The 16129-nt window shown below is 49.8% G+C and overlaps 1 protein-coding gene across 1 annotated transcript; it reads right to left on the bottom strand.

Moving 5' to 3' along the window:
* Positions 1-1551: 1551 nt before the first annotated feature.
* On the bottom strand, positions 1552-13829 carry Prss51 (serine protease 51). Its single transcript, XM_077792478.1, has 5 exons — positions 13769-13829; positions 3893-4082; positions 3085-3344; positions 2111-2253; positions 1552-1854 (listed from the first exon to the last, which is right to left on the bottom strand). Exons 1-5 carry the CDS (start codon positions 13827-13829, stop codon positions 1552-1554), a joined length of 957 nt encoding a protein of 318 aa, XP_077648604.1.
* Between the last annotated feature and the right edge of the window lie 2300 nt (positions 13830-16129).

The following is a 16129-nucleotide window of genomic DNA, read 5'->3' as shown; positions in this document are numbered from 1 at the left end:
TTGCCTAATCCCAAGTCACAAAGATTGATCAGTTTTTAGTTTCTTAGTTGTAAAACCATAAAAGGAAAAACTTCAATTGGACTTTATCAAAATTACGCACCTTCATGCCCGAAAGTCACGAAACAAAGATGTGTTCATGCTCTTGACTGTGAATCCTGGATGACGTATGTCAACACCTAGCTAATTTATATGTCATTCTATGTTATGACTCACTCCTGCTCTCCCGATCCTGTAAGCCTAAGGAAAGCCACGGAGTCTGCACTTTGAACTGCAGGTCTTCAAACACAGATCATCTGTGACCTGGGCAGGATTTGAAGTTCCTGGGGACTGGCCAGGCAAGCAGAGGAGCTGGAGGTCCAGATGAGAACAGGAAGCCCTGTCTAGTGGTTACGGGCCAAGAAGGGCAGGGGGCTGTGGCTTCCTGTCACCATTTAATGTTTGGTGTGTATCATATCCCATTAGATGCCAAAGAGGGCAGACCTGTATTTCATGTTATTCCCAGGAGTTCCGAGAGATGGGAATGTCAGTGTGATGGTTAATTTTACCTGTCATCCTGGCTGGGCTCATCTGGATATTTCTGTGAAGGAACAGATCAGTAGACTGACTAAAGGAGGTTTCCCCCCATGTGTGGGTGGTCCAATCAGGCGAAGGTCGTAAGTGAAAAGGGGTCCCTGGAAGAAGGAATTTTGTTTCCAGATGGGTTTTGGACTCTTAAGTCCTCCCTGGGTGTCTCCAGCTTGCCAGTCTGCTCTGCAGATCTCATACCAAGCCCACAGGCCAATTCCTGAAAATAAGTATCTACTAATACACAAATAAAACAAAACTAATTGCTAGGGGCCCCTGTGAGAAGATGCCCAAGGCTGGACAGGACAGACACATTTGAAGCCTTGAACTCTTCCTGTCTCCTTCCAGAGCCCAAACCCATGCAGTGTCTGCAAAGGGTCTAAATCAATGTTTTTCTTTCCTGTGGGGTCAGGTGATTGAACCAAGAAAAGATTCAGAAAGGCCCTCCTCCTGGGCGCGTGCACCATCCCACACTATCTTCAGACCCCTCGTGCCTGGCAGCTGGTGCTTCTCTCAGTGGGATGTCCTTCCTCGGGCGGTGAGTGATGGCCGTGGGTTCTTGACCATGGCCCTCCCACATGGGCTGGCAGACACAGCTGGGGCTCCAGTTAATCACCTTAACTTGGGGCTCCATTAAGAGAAGGAGAAGTGTGGTCCCTAAGTCCCAAGTCACAATCTCCTACTTCCAGCTCCAACCCAACCTCAGATTCCTCCACAGGAGGTTCGGGCACTGGTCAGCGGCCGGGTCAGAGTGTGTTCCATAAGACACAGAAAACGGTGACCGGGGGGAGCTTCAGCTCCTTGGTCCTGCAGCTGCTGCCCCTCCTTGTCAGGGATTCCTAGCATCTGGGGTCCCCCAGGCACTGCCGAGCCCCCTGAGCACACCACATTTGATATTTCACCCTTAGAGTTTCGGGAGAACTGAGTCCCAGAGGCTGGGGAAGGACGGGCGGGGGATGGAGGGGGAGAAAGAGAAGGAGACGGAGGTCAAGCCCAGTGACTCGATTTATCACCGGTGAGCATGGCAGTGAGCAGCAGCTGCCACCCCACGCCCAGCACCAAGGGGTACTGTGGAGCACAAGCCAGGGAGCTTCCCGGGGCCCCTACCAAGGAGTAGACGCGCCCCTCCTTCTGGGTCTCCTCCTGGATCCATGGGATGAACTGAGCCACAGACACAAACACGCCAGGCCTTCCCCTGGAGCCAGAGCTCTGGCCCCAGATGAAGACGCCCGCCTGGAAGAGCCTCTGGGATCCGTGGTCAGCACAGACCATGGGCACCCCGCTGTCTCCCTGGGAAGGAGAAAAGAGCACAGGTCGGGAGCAGTCTCAGGGCCTCAGTCAGGGCCCCAGGGCCACAGGGTCCTGGAGGTGTGGGCTGGGGCTTCCCTCCTGGGCTCTGCTGGGGGCCTCCCTCCTGGCCTCTGCTGGGGGCCTCCCTCCTGGGCTCCGCTGGGGGCCTCCCTCCTGGCCTCTGCTGGGGGCCTCCCTCCTGGCCTCTGCTGGGGCCTGGAAGGTGGTGGAGGAGGAAGGCAGGCAGGGTCCCTACCTGGCTGTTGCCATTGGTGTCCTGTTCCTGCCAGGCACAGAGCGTGGCCCTGGGGAGCTGCTGCACCCGCTTGCTGCACTCCCTCCAGCTGATCTGGCTCACCCGCAGCTTCTTCAGGTGCATGTTGGCGTTCTCGGGTGGGCCTGGCAAAGTGAGACGTCCGCGTGAGACGGTGCATGGCGTGGGCCGCTGGCAGTCATCAGGGTGGAAGTTCTGGGGCCTCCCATTTCCTCAAATCTCCAGTTCACAGGGTGGGGGCCTCAGTGAAGACCTAGGGCAAGGTCCTCTCAGCTCTAGCAGGTGGTTCCTCTGCGGAACTGGCTCCCTGCAGGAAGCTCACTTCTTCCAGAAGCAGCCCATGAGAGCCCCAGTCCCTGGCAGGACGACCTGCCGTGGGCAACCCTCTGAAATGGGGTGCGTGGTGTCTTTGCCAAGCCAAACAGAGAAACCAGGCACAGGACGCACCTGGGGGGGCTATTTTGCAGGAAGGAAATGACCAGGAGGCTAGAGGAGCTCTCGGTCTTCTCCCCACTTGCTCCCTCCCTCCCAGAAATCCTCCCTGACTGACCAGGCCTGGAGCCCTGCAGGAAAGTGCTGGAGTCAGGAGTGGCCACTGGACCAGAGGATCACTGGCATGGAGTTATGGGGGGGGGGAGTCTATAGCACGTGGTCAGCTGATGGAGATGGACATTGTAAAACAGGCCCTTCAAGGGAGAATCCAACCATCTGATGAACAATTATCATTGTTCTCATACTTTGGAATTCTTCTATGTCCAGGCTTTTCATCAGGATCTTACCTATATAATTTCCCTAATTTAACCTCCATGATGTGTTTGAGGGAGATATCAATTACTGTTATTCTATGAGAAGGTGAAGAGGGTCAAGGATCTTGCCCCAGTTCAGACCTGAGTCTTCCTGCATCAGCCCAGGGCTACCTAACACCAGCCTCCCGGGTTCCCAGGGAAGGCACCCACCGTGCACAGCAGTCGGCACCCACTCTGCCATCCAGCACCTGTCCCAGACCCTCTCCTTCTCCTGCAGGCAGATGGGCATTTTTAAGCGGGTGAACTCCACTGGCGTGGCGAGCAGGAGCAAGCAGAGGTCGCTGTCGAGGGAGGGTGGCTTGTAGTCTTTGTGAATAATGATCTTCTGCACTTGCTTTCTCTCCAAGTGGGTGCTGCGGAGTGTTTTGGCTCCTATGACCACAGTGACATTTACTACTGCCATTTCTAATCTGAAGAATGAATACAAAAACACCCTCACAAACACATTTGTGAACAATAGAGTTCACAACTAAATACCGAGAGGTTCAGAGCACTGGGCATGCCACCGTGGCTTGGGGAGTGCTGGAGAGTGGAGATCAGGTAGGTAGGGGACAGGGGTCCCACTTCAGCAAATCTCTGAGCCAATGACCCATCAGCCCAGAGAAACCCCGAGCACCAGGAGAGAAGAGACATCCCCAGCACCTGGAATAGCACACGGTAGGTGCTCAATGCGTGTGTGTACAATGAATGAATCCACCGTGTTGTCTTTATATACGGGGGGAGGAGCCTGGGCAGGTCTTCCAACACTGGGGTGCAGCAGCGAGGAGCCGCTCACCTGTGGGTATGGTTGGCTGAGGGAAGTGGAGAGAGTAGGTGTACAGTGACTTTGGTCCCAAGCCAACAGGAGTGAATGTACTGGGGACAGAACCCATGGCCTCCAGGCCTCGTGCACCAACCCACCAGCCGACCACTAGGGGACTAGACAGGTGTAAACCAAGGCGACGCCCTGGGCACTTACAGGGTTCTTGGGAAGCAGTGTGCGGCCGTCAGGACCCACCACTGGTGTATGATGGCGCCTCCACAGAGGTGCTGCCCAGACATCTGGATACTCACTTGCCACGGGAATTCACCATTCTGGACCTGAAGCAATTCGCGGAAGGGCAGCCATGATGAGTTTGGAAAGGCAGGTCTGTAGCCACACTGAACCACTTCTGGAAGAGACAGAACACTGACTCGCACCCGAGAAGCGCGGAGAAAGCCTCGTCTCGTGTTCCTGACGTGGCCCACGTGGAGGGAAGTGGAGTGAGCAGGCCGGGCAGGGACAGATCTCGGAAAACACCAGCAATCACACCTCCTTCAGGGTCTGGTCCTCACCCCCAAAGGGAGCTGAGAGACCCCAGGGCCGTGCGGAGCTCCACTAGACAGCACATGGAGTTGGGACAGCAATGGGGACAAGCCAGAGACACGCAGGAGACAGAGGGAAAGTCACTGCGGGATCACCAGCCGTAACTGGAGGAAGTGGAGTCCAGGCCTCCAGGGAGGCTGCAGGGCTCGGGGAGAAGGCCACGAGGGACAGGCCTGCAGGGGGTCAGAACCTGGGTTTCCTGGCCAGGGCTGATGTGGATCTGATCCACAGACCACACACTGTGTCTGGGTGATTGACAGATGTGAAGGCAGGGACAGCTTTTATGGCAGGAGACCATTCAGAGGCTAAGGCAGGTTTGGGGAGCAGGGGGAGGAGAAGAGGAAACTCCAGAGGAAGGGCAGTCAGAGAGGGGGCTCCCTGCTAGGGACCCTGCTTAACAGCTCCGTGGGGAGTCTGGGTCAGAGAGCTCCCGAGGCAGCACTGTGGCCCGAGGTCCCTGGAGCCCCAAGCGTCACCTGTCGGTGGCTGATGTGGGGTGCAGGTCTGTGGAGTGTGCAAAGCAGGCAGGCCCTGGGTGGCTGGACTCTTCTTTGCACTGTGCTAAACACTGGACGTGTAAAAAGGGAGCTCAGCACCTGCAAGAGTTTGTGCTAAGAGGTGTCAGCCTGCTGACAGTAGGCAAAGCACCCACGGCCTCAGTATTTCACAAGGGTTACCAAATAAAGGGACCGTGCCATAGGAGGAAGGAGCACAAACAGGAGCATCCGCTTCCTTCTGCAGTATCCCTCAAGGGCTGCAGTTCCATCGCTGCAGAGTAGGCAGTGAGGGATCCCAAGAACACGTGTGAGGGTGGGGGAGAGATGGTGGAGGAAGGCACAAAGATAGGCAGAGTAGACAGGCCCCGAGGCCACCGACCTCCAGTAAATCTACACTCCTTGAAGAAATCCTAAAAACGGCTGGCCCACAAGAATGAATTATTGGAAAGGGCTTTGGCACAGAAATAATAAATATATGTTCTTTTTTTCCAAAGGGGAGAAGAATAGGAAAAAGCAGCAAAATTTATCAGATAAAACCTGGCTCTGGCTTTTTATGGAAATCAGGTAAGAGTGGCAAATGGCACTGGAAGAGTGGGACAGCGCCAACTTTATTTTACGCCTGCAGGCCCGGAGAACAGACTCTAGATTCTGAGCACCCAGCATCAGTTTTTCACGACATTTGTAGACTCTCTGGTGTCGGGAATGTTACCCGATATACAGCTGTGCACAGGGTTCCTAACAGGAAGCACGCTTAGAGGAGCAGAGCGTGATCAGAGGAAGAACTGCCTCCTCTCTCAGGCCTTTGATAAACCTCTACCCCTGGGCCTGAGCCCCCACAGGGCGCCTGCACTTCAAGGGGAGTAGTCAGTCCCAGGAGGAGGGAGTGGATGGTGCTGACAAAACAGGGAGGGGACCTCTCCCGTTCCCAGGCACAGTTCTCACGACAGTGTCCCTAGAGTTCATTTTACATCCAGGCCTGGGCTTGTCACCCGCTATGTTGTCACCCATTGCTACCCATTACATGTTGGAATTGTAAGACAAGGATAAATGACCTTGAGAAAAGATGGCTGATGAACTCATAAACACTCCTACCCAACACACATAGAACAGGTCCTCGATGCCCACTGACACTGGCCAACAAACATCATTTTTTTAAAAAAGAAAAAAGTCATTTATGCCCAAATCACTAAAACCCAGGTCATGCTGAACTTTGAGGATCTTCCAACTATTGTATTGTTTCAACAGGACGAAGGTGACAATGACGTTCAGCACACAGTCTTGCTCCTCTAGAGGTTCTCACAGCATAGAGTTCTAGAAACTAAATGAAAAAATAAAACCTTAGATTCCTATAACCATCTGCAGCTCAGGGGCATCGCCATGGCCCAGACAGGCCATAGGAAGCACAGGGCCACTGGTCCTCTCGGGTCAGGCACACTGACATCTCTTCTTAAAGGTCGAGATGAGGAAACAACTGAGCCGGGAACTAGAGTCAGCTGTGCAGAGAGGAGTCCAGGGGTGTCCAGGGAAGAGGCTCCCAGCCTCCCAAGAGGACCACCTCCAAGAGGGAGGAAGCCCCCGAAGCCAAGGTCCCCCTAGGCCTGGGGTCTCACCCCGTCCGCCTTCTTCAGGGGGAAGGTGTCCAGGGCAGTACTCCAGACAGTTGTGACCTGGCCCCGTCCCTGTCAGACGGATCAAGGTGGTGGTGATGAGGGCCAGGCGGAAGGGGAGAGGGGAGACAGCAACGAGCTTCCTCCAGGCCACCTGCCGCAAAAGGGGGGTCTGTCGGAACTGGCCCAGGCCAAAAGCCAAGTATAAAGCAAACACGGAGCATTATAGGATAAGAGCTCAGAAGAGGAAAGGATTTAAAAAGGAAAAAGACAGAAACAAAGAAAAATAAGGGGAAGTGATAGACTTGAAAGTTAGACCCCAAAGAGCTGGAATGTGACGCGGGACCTTCTTGTGTGACAACCACAGCGTGGGCCATGAGAAGCCCCGTGAGGTCAGTGCAGTTCCTGGCAGATACCTGGGAAGAGGACGAAGAGAGAGGGCACACCTGCAGATTGTGACGGGCTGGGCTCCAGGCCCCAGTGACAGTGACGGCCTCATAAACCCCCCACTGTGGCCAGGCACAGAGTGGTCTGCACCCTAACCCTAAGGGTGCATCAGAAACCAACCAGGCTGCACCTGCACCAGAGGAATAGCAAGCAGAATCTCACCAGAGGCTGCCACCATGCTGCAGGTGGAAACAGCCGTGTAGCAACTTCAACTGCACAGAAGCCCACAAGAGCCCAAGGCACCCAGCTGCACCACACACAGACAACACCCCCCACACAGACAACACCCCCAACACACAGACAACATCCCCAACACACAGACAACACCCCCATACACAGACAATACCTCCCAACACAGACAACACCCCCAACACACAGACAACACCCCCCCACACAAACCCCCACATACAGACAACACCCCCCAACACACAGACAACACCCCCACACACAGACAACACCCACACACACAGACAACATCCCCACAGACAACCCCCCACATACAGACAACACCCCCACACACAGACAACACCCCCCACACAGACAACATCCCCAACACACAGACAACACCCCCACAGACAACCACCCACATACAGACAACACCCCCCAACACACAGACAACACCCACACACACAGACAACACCCCCACAGACAACCCCCCACATACAGACAACACCCCCACACACAGACAACATCCCCAACACACAGACAACATCCCCAACACACAGACAACACCCCCACACACAGACAATACCCCCCACAGACAACCCCCCCACATACAACACCCCCACATACAGACAACACCCAACACAGACAACACCCCCCAACACAGACAATACCCCCCACACAGACAACACCCCCCCACAGACAACACCCCCAACACACAGACAACACCCCCACAGACAAACCCCCACACAGACAACATTCCCCACACAGACAACACCCCCCAACACAGACAATACCCACACAGACAACACCCCCACACACAGACAACATCCGGCACACAGACAACACCCCCCAACACAGACAACACCCCCCACACAGGCAACACCCCCACACAGACAACCCCCACAGACAAACCCCCACACTGACAACACCCACACAGACAACACCCCCAACACACAGACAACACCCCCACACAGACAACACTCCCACAAACCCCCACACAGACAACATCCCCCAACACAGACAATACCCCCCAGAGACAACACCCACACACACAGACAACACCCCCCCACACAGAGTTGGTACATATTTGTTGTTTCCCTTTATTTCCAGATAGTTTATGATTCTGGAGCTAATATAAACAATATTATCTTTGTATTTATTTTTAATTTGATGCTGGTGTATAGAGTTTTACATTTTATCTAATGATTTCGCTTCATCCGTCTATTAGTTACAGTGGTTTATATGTACATTCTTTTGCGTTTTCTGTACCCACACCCTGTCATCTGTGAATAATAGCAGTTATTTCTTTCTTTCCCAAGCTTCTCTATTTTATTTTTCCAATTCACTGTTGGGTGGCTGCCATAACGTGTGTTAGTGAAGGTCTGTGCTCCAACCATTGACGTACTCCTCAATTTTTTAGTTTCAAAATCCATGTAATTTAGTTCATTGCTGATATATTTGGGTTTGAATCTAGCAGCTTACTCCTGACCTTCCATTTATGGACTCTCTTAAAACTTTTTAAAAATTTTATCTTTTAATCAAAACAAAGATCCCCTCTATTATCTGGGCATTAGAGTACCCAGTAGGCTTCTCCACCTCCTCCTCCCGTCTACAGTACCAGAGAAAGAAAAAAAAGTCTAGAAGGAAGGAACAAGGATTGTTTTGGTTGGAGATCAGTGTCTTTCCTCTTCCCTCTCATCCAACAGGTGGGGTCATCTGTTGTTAACAGGTATCTCTGCCCTCAGGATGGTGGGGGTTACCAGGGTGTGAGCGCTGGTCTTGGGTGCAGAGCACCTGGAATGGGGTATGGCCCTCGCCCGTCTCGTTGGGAGACTGCACCTCCAGGATCTCCTTTGGGGTCAGCTCCTGTGATGTGGGCACAGGGTCTTCTCCTCATCTCGCCCTTTTCAATAATTCATTCTTGTGGGCCAGCCGTTTTTAGGATTCCTTCAAGGAGTGTAGATTTACTGGAGGTCGGTGGCCACGGGGCCTGTCTACTCTGCCTATCTTTGTACCTTCCTCCACCATCTCTCCCCCACCCTCACACGTGTTCTTGGGATCCCTCACTGCCTACTCTGCAGCGATGGAACTGCAGCCCTTGAGGGATACTGCAGAAGGAAGCGGATGCTCCTGTTTGTGCTCCTTCCTCCTATGGCACGGTCCCTTTATTTGGTGACCCTTGTGAAATACTGAGGCCGTGGGCGCTTTGCCTACTGTCTTCCTCTTTATTCGCCCCTCTCACATCCCCAACATGAGAAACCAGGTACTTTGCATGAATGAGGATATTGAGGACTGAGACAACTGAGTAACACTTGTGTTGTATATACCTTTTTTCCTTTTATTATTTTTTTCTATTTTTTCTTTCCAATTTTTACTATTTAACCTTTTTTATTTTTATTAATATATTGTGTGTTTGGTTTATGTACACTACTGTCTTCCCTCTTACTTGCCTACCCAAAATTACGACTTCTCTATTCTCCTGCTACTAACCTTCTTTTTTAGACTCCTCCATCACACTTCCTAAGATACAGTAGCTCTGTATCCTCACCTCCTACCTCCTCAGCATATCTTCCCACACCTCATCCCCGGTTCTGGGTCCACCATCAGAAATTGTAAACTCTTTTACAAATCTACTGATTATATTATAGATAATAACTGAATTCTCCATTTCTGTACATTGACCAAACTGTAAACATCTTAATAACAACTATTTGTTTTTAGGTGGTATATTGTTTATATTGGGATCTGATAACACTGTCCTTCACCTCAAAGGAGAAGTATTGGATCCCTATAGGGGCACTATAATCCTATAGGGTAAAAACGGTCATGCCTCGGATCCACAGAGCTAGAAGGGAAGACACACAAGCAACATGAAAAGACAAGGGAAGAAACTGTGCCAAACAAGTCAAGATACCACATTATTAGAATCCATGGCCAGCACAGCAGATGAAATGACAGAGAAGGCGTTCAGGACGTACATGATTAAAATGTTCTGTGAATTAAGGATGGAATAAGAGAGTAAACACAGGCATCAAAAGATCATTTTGACAAAGAGCTACATACACAAAAACAAGAAGCAAAAGATTCCTTCAATAGGGAGACAGGGGTTCTAAAGAAAAACCAAACAAATCCTTGAAATGAAAGAAACAATAAACAGAATTAAAAGTTTAATTGAAAGCATCACCAACAGATCAGACCACTTGGAAGACTGGACCTCAGACAATGAAGACAAAATATATAATCTTGAAAAGAATGTAGACAGCACAGTGAAATGGTAAGAAAACATAAGCAGAACATTCAAGACATATAGGATAGCATAAAAAGACCGAATTTAAGAGTTATTGGGATAGAGGAGGGAATAGAGTTCCAAACCAAAGGATGAACAATGAAATATTATCAGAAAATTTTCCAAACAGGAAGAACAAATTGGAAAACCAAATTCAAGAGCCTTACAGGACACCAAGTGTTCAAAATCACAATAGATTCACACCAAGGCACAATAATGAAAATGCCTAACATACAGAATAAGGAGAGAATATTAAAAGCCACAAGACAAAGGAATCAGATCACATAGAGTGGGAAACCAATTAGGTTATGTGCAGATTTTTCAACCTGGACCCTGAAAGCTACAAGATCCTGGAACAACATATATCAAGCTCTGAAAGAAAATGGATGCCAACCAAGAATACTGTATCTAGCCAAATTAAGCTTTAGATTTGAAGATGAAATAAAAACCTTCCATGATACACAAAAGTTAAAAGAATTTACAGCTAGAAAACCTGCACTGCAGAATATCCTTGCCAAAATATCCTTTGAAGAGGAAATGAAAAAACAACAATGAAAATCAGCAGAAGGAGGTATTACACTAAAGGAAAAGCTAATCAAAGAAGAAACCAAGTCAAATTAAATAACAAAAATTTCTGGGAATACAAATCATGTCTCAATAATAACCCTGAATGTTAATGGCCTAAACTCATCAATCAAAAGACATAGGCTAGCTGATTGGATTTAAAAAAAAAAAAAAACAATATGCTGTCTCCAAGAGACTCATTTTATAGGAAAAGACACACACAGACTGAAGGTGAAAGGTTGGGAAAAATCATACCACTCACATGGACTGCGGAAGCAAGCAGGGTTTCCATCCTCGTATCAAATAAAGTAGACTTTAAGCTAAAGTTAATCAAAAAGGACAAAGAAGGACATTTCATACTGCTCAAGTGATCCATACACCAACAAGAGTTATATATATATATTTGTTAAGATATATATATATATATCCCCCAAACAATGGAGCAGCTGTGTTCATCAAACAAACTCTTCTCAAGTTCAAGAGTCAAATAGACCACAACACACTAATTTTGGGTGACTTTAAAACACCTCTTTCACCACTGGATAGATCTTGCAAACAAAAGCTGAACAAAAAAACTTATAGAACTCAATAATGCAATTAATAACTTAGACTTAACTGATTTTCATCCTTCAACAAGTGAACACACTTTCTTCTCAGCAGCTGGTGGATTCTTCTCTAAAGTAGACCACATATTATGCCACAAAGCAATTCTTAACAAATGCAAAAAAGTAGAGATACTACCCAACATTATATCAGAAAACAATGGAATGAAATTAGAATCAATGATAAAATAAAAACTACTCCTACACCCCAGACTAAATAATGTGCTACTGAATGAACAATGGGTTGTAGAAGATATCAAGGAAGAGATTAAAAATAGAGGTAAAATGAGAACACTAATATAACATATCGAAATCTCTGGAACTCTATGAAGACAGTACTGAGAGGAAAGTTCATTGCATGGAGTTCATTTCTTCAAAGAAGAAAAAGTCAACAAATAAATGACCTAACATTACATCTCAAAGCCCTAGAAAAAGAAGGACAAATGAACACCAAAAGCAGCAGAAAACAGAAAGCAATTAAAATCAGAGCTGAAATCAATGAAATTGAAACAAAAGAAACATTTGAAAAAAGTTGACAAAACAAAAAGTTGGTTCTTCAAAAAAATTAAATAAAATTGACAAACCTTTAGCCATCCTAACAAAGAGGAGAGAGAAAACTCAAATAACTAACACACGTGATGAAAAAGGAAATATCACAACAGACACTACAGAAATACAAAAGATAATTAGAAATTATTTTGAAAACTTTTACTCTAATAAAATAGAGAATATTGAAGGCATCAACAAATTTCTAGAGGCATGTGAGTTGGCCAAATTGAATCAGGATGATATACACAATTTCAACAGATCAATTTCAAGCAAGAAAATAGAAGACACCATCAGAAACCTACTGACAAAGAAAAGCCCAGCACCAGATGGATACACAGCCGAGTTCTACAAGACCTATAAAGAAGAGCTCATACCAATACTCTACAAATTATTTTGTGATATAGAAAAAGAGGGAGCACTTCCAACTCATTGTATGAGGCCAATATCACCTTGATTCCAAAACCAGGCAAAGATACATTAAAGAAAGAAAACTTCAGACCAATATCTCTGAAGACACGAATGGTGTGAATATACTTCATATACATCCAGAGATATGAAAATTGTGCTCTATACGTGTAATATGAACTGTAATGCATTCTGCTGTCATATATAACAAATTAGAATTTTAAAAAAATTTTTTTAAAAAGAAGTGAAGTCACAGAACTCTGGAATAAGAGCTAAGGGTTTTGAGCCCTGACAGAGCCAGGCCTGCTCTCAGAGCTTTCTGCAGATTCTCTCCCCACAGGGACCCTCATGTGCCCATTTTACAGGTGGGGAAACAGGACCACAGAGCCAGTAAGCCAGTTGTCCCCAGTGGGTAGAGCCCAGTCTGACCGCAGAGCCCAGAGTGCTGATTGCACTTGTGAGCTTGGGACCAAAATCCCTTCTGATGCATGAAATAAAACCCAAGAACGGTAGTGAAAAATATCAATAAAGTTTTCATAAACTTAAATTTGTGTTCGGTCCAAAATAAGTGGGAAGAGCACTGAAGAGTTAGGAGGAACGAGTTCATGACACAGATAAGAGACAAAGGGTTAATGTCACTACAGCTCAATAGGGTCCTGCAAATCAACTTTAGAAACTCCCCTGAATAAGAGAATCACAAAGCACTAAGGGACAGGCGACTCTCTAAAGAAAAAGTAGAAAATGTTAGAAATAAACCAGGGAGTGGTCTTCAGGCTGCGGTGGGCCTGCAGGGGAGGGGGGTCTATGGTCAGATACATCTCAGAAATGCCAGATTAAGTAAAATGAAGCCGGCTGTCCACCCTAAGGCGTGTCAGAACCATTAGTATGTGGAGAGCCACTGGGTTCTCCAGGAAGAACGTGGAACGGAACGTTCCAAATTCTCATCTAACCATAGAACTTTTTCCTACAGAGTTTGTCACAGGCCTGAGGGACAGAACAAACTTCTTTAACTCACGAACTGAATTAACCCATGATGGCCTTCTAAGGCCCCCATTTAATGAGACTGCCTAACACAGGTGTCCTAAATTAAATAGGGCCTATTCCATGTCCCCCTCCTCCTAGGGTATCCTGAAGCATCCTAGTGCTCAAGACAGAGCTCTGAGACACCCAGGCAGATGCTGGATTCTAGCTCTCCTCCCCTCCGCTTCTGTACCCTGGGCCGGTGCCTGGGGGTGCCAGTAGGCGGTGTCTTCATCCAGCTGGCTACAACGTTGTGATGGGTCAGTACAGTCTCCTTGTTTCCTCAGCAGCAGGCTCGGGCTCAGTGCCTTCCCACCCCCTCTGCTTGGGGCCAGCCTGGCACCCACCTGACTCGTCCTGGGCATGTCCCTGGAGTGCCATGAGCAGTGCTGTTAGAAGCTGGAGCATCTTCTTGTCATTCCAGTCCAGAACTATCCAACTTCACCTCCAGGCCAGGCTGATCCAAGTCAGCGGTGGCAGCTGCAAGTGGGCATCACAAATGCATGGCAGAGCTGACCCTGGTGACGTCACAGTAAACACTGGGCTAGGGTGGAGGCAGCAGGTTCAGGTGCGGGTCAGTTGGGCTCAGCCCAGCCCCCTGCTCCCCTGTCCAGCGCTCCCTCCCCAGCAGGGGCTGGAGGAGAGCCCCAGGAGGCCAAGTGGGGCCAAATTCATCTGCGTGCTCCCTTCTCTCGCCCCCCGATTCTGATCAACTTAAGGAGCCATGGGTTCTGCTCTGTGCTGTGATAGTAAAGAGCTTTGGGTCGTTGGACAAGTTTTTATATTCTCTGAAACCAGGTGTCAAATGCCAATACACCTTGTTAGGGGATCTCAGCCTCAACTGAGGTTCAGTGGAGGGGAAGGGATAGAATGAAAGGGGGTTGTTTGGTGGAGCTTGCATTAAAAGATTGGGCATAACTTGAGGAGGATGTTAGGGAGGGTGAAATGAGAAAGGAGAATATCATGTGGTGACAACCTGGCTCTCATGATGCAGCTAAGAAGAGACGCTGTTGGCCTGAGGTCGGAAACAGTGGGATGGGGAGAGAAGGGAGAGGCCGAGACAGAGGTGGCCGCCGGCTGTGCCGGACAGTGAGCAGACACTGTCAGAGCAGCATGAACTGGACAGTCATCTGTCTCTGAGGACACGAGATGGAGGAGAGGCCCAGGGCCAGGGTGTGCGGACACCGAGGGAGAATCGGTCCTCAGTACGGATTCATTTTCTGTCTCTTCCACTAGACCAAGGCGAGGGCAAGGGCTTTTCCTCTTGTCGGCTCTGCCCAGCCTGCTCTGTTGGACGAGATTTGCGTCCAGTCCCGAGCTCAGCGAGAAGCCGTTATAGCCACTGACTGTGACTATCACGAGAACCCCTGCTGGGGACCAGGAGGAGCCCCTGAGACAGTGACACTCGGCTGTGTTGGGTGGGGCACAGCTCGGCAGGCTGCCACAGTGCTACTCAGCAAACCGCTAGCTGCAAGTCAGACCCTTCCCAGGCGGTGGCAGGGCAGGGATGGGGACAGCGGATGGGCGTCGCACCGTGATCAGACCCGGCCGGGTCATCTCCTGCTGACCTTTGCCACCCAGTAAGATAGTTTGTCCTGCCCAGGTCGGCTTGTGCGGTGGAAATCGTGCTCAGCAAGAGACCCAGCACCACTCGAGGGTTGGAGAACTCAGGTTTATGGCGCCGCTGGATCCAGATGAGCCAGTGGTGGGCTCTGAAGTTCTGGGCCCGGAGCTGAGGTCACATGGGGCTTTCAGAGGAAATCTGATGTCATTCCTTGCCTAGGACAGTATTGGCAGGTTTGATTCTTGGGCCACATGACCACAGACCACTAGCAGAAATTCTTATTTATTGAAGCAGAATAAAAGCAGAGGAGAATCTGCAAGGGATGTCAGGAAGTGGCCTTTGTCATAGGGAGGTGTTTCTCAAGGTCACAGGAGAATACACTCCCCAGGGTGTGAATTATAGCATAGAAATGTTACAGTTTAAGCCAGTGTTGAAACAACAGTCTCACAGAGACCAGCAATTAAGCAACTCCTAGGAAGACCCAGCCACGGAGTGCTGTTTCCCTCTTCACTTGGACTCCTGGCTCCTCTGAGGTCCGGCTGGACTGAGGCTTCTCTGATCACTCTGGGTAACAGTCCTGCAGTCACTGAGTTCAAACCCAGTGGCACTCCACCCTGGTCACACTCTGCTTCAGCTTCTTGTGGAATAAACCACCAAGTGCTGGGGGCAGGGGGTGTTGCTCTCTGGGTGGGTCTGGAGGAGACAGGCACCCTGCACCAGCATGAGGCCCAGCCTGGGCGCTGGCCAGATTCCTGAGCACGAAGGAAGAGGGTCACTGGACCCCGCAGGCCTCGTGCTGGAGAGGCCCAGCCGGCAGGGCTTACCTGGCCTCCACCAGGGGCCCACTGACAGGCTCGTGGAGGGGAAGCCTGGGAGCCTTAAAGAAGGATGGGGTGTGATGGCCCAAAGTGCCCAGGGTGGGCTGGGGGAGGTAGGACACCAGGTCAGCAGGGAGCCCAGAGGGCTGGGAGGGAGGCTCAGACCAGAGAGCCCTCTGTGAACCACTTTAGAACCCAAACAGGTAGCGAGAAGCTCCTGACCTCAGCCTCAGCCCATTGTGACGTCGCCAGCAGGGCTGGTTCCCCACGGCCAGCGCCACCGCCCTGCGCCCTGGCCTCCTCCACCTCCCAGCCCACAGCCCGCC

The sequence above is a fragment of the Urocitellus parryii genome, chromosome 14 (genome assembly GCF_045843805.1).
Source record: "Urocitellus parryii isolate mUroPar1 chromosome 14, mUroPar1.hap1, whole genome shotgun sequence".
In the NCBI taxonomy this organism is placed as follows: domain Eukaryota; kingdom Metazoa; phylum Chordata; class Mammalia; order Rodentia; family Sciuridae; genus Urocitellus; species Urocitellus parryii.
This window is presented reverse-complemented; position numbering and strand designations above follow the sequence as displayed.